Source organism: Felis catus, chromosome X (assembly GCF_018350175.1).
Source record: "Felis catus isolate Fca126 chromosome X, F.catus_Fca126_mat1.0, whole genome shotgun sequence".
NCBI lineage: Eukaryota > Metazoa > Chordata > Mammalia > Carnivora > Felidae > Felis > Felis catus.
The window spans coordinates 32,257,454-32,262,680 of NC_058386.1; the positions used below are offsets into that span (position 1 = coordinate 32,257,454).

The 5,227-nt window shown below is 45.4% G+C and overlaps 1 protein-coding gene across 1 annotated transcript; it reads left to right on the forward strand.

Annotated features, from left to right (window-relative positions):
* The first annotated feature begins 3,807 nt into the window (after nucleotides 1-3,807).
* LOC123383322 (histone H2A-Bbd type 1-like) lies at nucleotides 3,808-4,373 on the forward strand. Its single transcript, XM_045050531.1, has one exon. The coding sequence runs from the start codon at nucleotides 3,912-3,914 to the stop codon at nucleotides 4,263-4,265; it is 354 nt and encodes a 117-aa protein (XP_044906466.1). The 5' UTR covers nucleotides 3,808-3,911; the 3' UTR covers nucleotides 4,266-4,373.
* The last annotated feature ends 854 nt before the right edge of the window (nucleotides 4,374-5,227 follow it).

The window sequence follows — 5,227 nt, forward strand, 5'->3', positions numbered from 1 at the left end:
GCCCCTGGTTTTTCTTTTTCAACATTACTTTAGCCATTTGGTGTCTTTTATGGTTCCATACAAATTGTAGGATTGTTTGTTCTAGCTCTGGGAAGAATGCTGGTGTTATTTTTTTTTTAAATTTTATTTCTTTAACTTTTTACTATTTTAATATTCATTTGTTTTTGAGAGGGACAGAGGCAGAGCACAAGTGGGGGAGGGGCAGAGAGAAAGGGAGATACAGACTATGAAGCCGGATTCAGGCTCTAAGCTGTCAGCACGGAGCCTGACATGAGACTTGAACTCCTGGACTGTGAGATTATGACCTGAGGTGAAGTTGGACGCTTTATCAACTGAACCACCCAGGTGCCCCTTAAAAATATTTTTTTAGAGTTTATTTATTTTTGAGACAAAGAGAGAGGGTGAAAGAGAGAGACAGAGACAGACAGATACAGAGTGCAGCAGGGGAGGTGCAGAGAGTGAGGGAGACATAGACTCTGAAACAGGCTCCAGGCTCCGAGCTGTCAGCACAGAGCCTGACATGGGGCTTGAACTCACGGACCATGAGATCATGACCTGAGCCAAAGTCAGACACTTGATTGACTGAGCCACCCAGGCACCCCAGAATGCTGGTGTTATGTTGATAATGTTGCATTGAATGTGTAGATTGCTTTCAGTAGTATCAACGTTTTAGCAATATTTGTTCTTCCAATCCTTGAGCATGGAATGTTTTTCCATTTCTTTGTGTCTTCTTCAATTTCTTTCATAAGCTTTCTATAGTTTTCAGTGTACACATCTTTTACCTCTTTGGTTAGGTTTATTCCTAAGTATATTAAGGTTTTTGGAGCAGTGTATAAATGGGATCAATTCCTCGTTTCTCTTTCTGCCGCCTCATTACTGGTGTATAGAAATGCATCCGATTTCCATACATTGATTTTATATCCTGCGACTTTCCTGAATTCCTCTAGCAGCTCTAACAGTTTTTTGGTGGAAACTTTTGGGTTTTCCGTGTAGAGTATCACGTCCTCTGTGAAGAGTGAAGGTTTGACTTCTTTTTTGCCAATTTGGATGCCTTTTATTTCGTTGTCTGAATGCTGAGGCTAGGTCTTCCAACACTAATATTTGATTCTGAAGGGTCCAGGAGCTCTTTGAAATTCTTGTGAACAAACTTATTAGAACTGAACCAGATTTGGAAAAAAAAAATTTTTTTAATTTTGTTCCTTTTCAGATTCTCTTTTTGCAAACCTCCCATAGCATTCTGTGTGCATTCAGGTTTTGTCCTTCAAATTTGTCTGTTATATTCTGAACCAACATGCCATTTTACTCCATAACAGAAACATTCTGTTTTAAACAAAGAAACAAAAAACCCACGTCATCTTGAAACTCCTAGTGGACTCTCGCTCATGTATGTTAGTTATAACTTTTAAGCAAAATCACTTGTATTTTATTGTGAAAACTACAGGGTGAATAATTGTGAATTTCTTTCATGTTAGTGGATTTAGCAGATTTCATGAACACACCTATCCCAGAATTACTCAGCCACATACTTATATAACTTCTCACTGTGGCAGAAATGACCATGGTCATGGGCAGGCTCAAAAATAGAGCCTCTTTGTAGCCTATGCAAATAAGAAGCAAAAATATACGAACTAGAATTATACTTAGTTATCAGTGTTTCAACATTCTGTCTTAAAAATTATCTAGGCACCTATGGGATGCCTGGGTGGCTCATTCAGTGAAGCATCCAACTCTTGGTTTCGGCTCAGGTCATGATCTCACAATTCATTAGAGTCTTGCATAGGGCTCTGTGAGCCTGCTTGGGGCTCTCTGTCCCTCTCTCTCTGCTCCTCCCCCACTTGCTCTCTCTGCCTCTCAAATAAATAAACATTAAAAAAATTAGGTATGTATTGAATGCCCATTAACTATCAGTCCAAAGTTATGCATTATCTAGAAATCTTAAAAATTATCTTCTCGTTGACATACTATGAAACGTGATTGCTTTGTAGAATGAAGTTTGTCCAACCAGTGATTCAATTTGGTTAATTATAAATTTATATATATATATATATCATAATCTTAAACATAAAATACATTAACACCAGTTTATGTGATCAGTAAAAGTTTATAAGTTTAGGAAGAACATACCTGAGTAGTAGATAAATGCATATTTGTGTTATAGTTAACACTGATAAAAGAGAAAGGACTTAGTTGTTTTCATTAAATCTAGACGATTGAACTAGTCCTGTTTGCCAAAGATTTACTTAAATTGAATTTGATATCTTAAAATAGTTGTGATTTAGTTTCTGGGAGAATATATATTGTTTAGATCTACCTCATTTAAAGTATCATAGTTCGGTTTCCTTATTTTCAAGAAAATTTGGAAATACTCAATGTGTGTAAGCAATTATTTATCTAGAAATGCAATTTAAGAACAGAGCTCCCTTAATTTAAGAGATTTTATAATCTGTTAATATCATCCAGAGGTAGGAAAACATTGTACACTCACACAATCAAAGGTGAAGACCTTTGTGTATTAAAGACAGAGACATATGGGCCCAGACAAGTAGAGCTTATAGCTTCAATCCTATAATTTCAGGCATATGTCAAGTATAACACAGAAACAGCAAATCTCATCAGTCCAGATATCAAAAAGCTCTTCTCCCCTCAGAGAGTATGCAGTTCTTAATGGATTTGAACAAAGACTGGAAAATGAGGTTGTGTTTTGTCTTTCACCCAAAAGAAACTAGATCTCTTTGGACTCATTTTGAGAGATTTCCACATGGTCAGATCCTAAAACCAAACTCTGAACCATTTTTTTAAACAATGTTTATTGTGAGAGGGAGAGAATGAGTGAGCAAGCAGGGGAAGGGCAGAGAGAGAGGGAGACAGAATCCCAAGCAGGCTCCATAGTGCCAGAGTGGAGCCCAACGTGGGGCTTGAACCCGTGAACCCTGAGCTCATGACCCGAAACAAAATCAAGAGTTGGATGCTTAACTGACTGAGCCACCCAGGCACCCCCCCCCCCCCGCCAGTCATTTTGGTTAACGATAAAAATAAATCATTGGCTGTAAATGAACAAAAATGAAACAGAAACACAAAGTTAGCAGAGAAGGAAATTAAAATTATTAAAAATTTAAATTAGAAAAAATCAACAAAGTGCTCTTGGTGCTTTGGATTCACCTAGAAGAAATGAGACACCCCTGGGTATTAACTGAGAATGAGGTACACATTTTTGTCTTTGAATTTTATCTGGCTCTGACAGGTGAATCTAGTGGGCATATCACTGTGACCTCCAAAACAGTTAGAAGATATTTTCAAAGAGAGTGAACTCATGACCTTTATATCGATGTAACATGAAAATGTGTTAAGAGTCTTCACTGATGAGGAATTGGCGGATATTGTAACCAATCCAGAAGAGAATCCAAAGAACGTAGAAATATTGATAATCTTTAAATGTGTCAACGGGGGCAAAATTGGGTTTAGTTTGGACCTCTACTGGACAAAGCATTCAGTACGTGTGTCCGTGACTGGCAATTTACAAAGGGCTGTCAAAGAGCTCAAAGACCATGGAAGGCCAGACCAGGTAACCTGGAGGGGAGTGTCCTCAAGACAGAGCACTGTGTCAGTGGCAACGTTCCCGTTCTTGTTTGTACCAGACTGTTGAGGGCCAGGAGAAAGAGTTCCCTCGTAAAGAGGGTCCAGTGCAGTCAACAGGGAGACCAGGTGTCTGTCATGGATGTTTCCAGGCCAGTCCTGAGCAGGGCACAGTGACACCAGCGACACCAGTGACATCATAATGTCGGAGGTGTCATATAAGCAGCTCCCTGCCCAGTGAGGGGCACACTTGGTAGGAGGCGGCGCCGCCATCCTGCCACCCTCGGGCCAGCGGGACGGTCAGGCCGGGCCGATCGGGTTCCAACCCAGCACGCGGCATGTCTGGGAGGCGCCGCCGTCGGCACCGTCGCAGACGGAGGAGGCCCGCGGTGTCCCGCTCCAGGAGAGCCGAGCTGCAATTCCCGGTCAGCCGCGTGGAGCGTCTCCTGCGAGAGGGTCGCTACGCCCCGCGCCTGAGCGCGTCCACCCCGGTCTTCCTGACCGCCGTTCTCGAGTACCTGACGGCCAACATCCTGGAGCTGGCGGGCAAGGAGGCTCTGGACAGCCACAAGATGCGCATCACCCCGGAGCACGTGCAGCGAGCCCTGGGCAGCAACCAGCACCTCAGGGGTCTCCTTGAGAACACCACCTCCCGTCGGGTGGATGGGAGGCCCCGAGTTCGGAAGTGGTGATGCCCACGCCCCCTCGTCCGGACCCCGAAGCCGCCCACAGAGGAGGGAGGCCGGGCCTTGTGTCTGCACGTGACATTAAAGGAGTTAGCTCCAGGGCCGTGCCTCTGACCGGTGTCTGTCTCTGTCATTCGGAGGTAGCCGGAGGTGTCTGTCAGACATCCGGGAGGAGACCTCCCACGGGAGGTGGAGGGTGGACGGGGCGGTCGGTGTGGGATGCTGGACTCGGGCATTTCGGGGAGCGGTTTCGCTGGGGACAGTGCGGGAAGCGGCCCTGAGGGAGTAGCGGGTCAGGGGGAAGAGACTTCCTCACTGGCGCTGAGCCAGTCCAGGCTTGTGAGGCCAGGAGGCTGGCGGGGTGGGGGTGGCTCTCCCAGGCATGTTGAATGCCCAGAAGGAGGGTGGGGGCTGAAGACCACGACTGAGGGGCCACAGGCCTTATTCCTGACCGGAGACCATGTGGAAGTCAGGAGGTGATGGCAGTGGGGGTGGGTGGAGAGGGTGGCCTAGCAGCCGACACGCACTTAACGGGCCAGGGCTTCGCGTGAAGATTGAGGAGCGACGGGGAAACCGTGAAGAGGTACACGTAGAAGGAACTATGCTCAGGTTGATTCGATGGCCTTATACCCCGCCTCATTCCAAAAAGGGGCTCGAGGTAGGGATTCTTAGCCAGTGCTGCGGTCCTCTGTGGAGTATATCCTTCCGCCGTCGCTCGCGGACACTGGTCACCCGTATAGTACTATGAAAGGTAGCATCTGGCCTAAGACATGCGATCCTAGACGTTCTTTTTAAAAACCATTTGTTAATGTTTCTCTATTTTGAGAGAGAGCATACAGGGAAGGGGCTGAACGAGAGGGAGAGGGAGAATCCCAAGGGAACTCCCTACCACCGGCGCAGAGCCCGATGCGGGGCTCCATCCCGGGAACTGTGAGATCATGACCTGAGCCAAAACCAACAGTCAGACC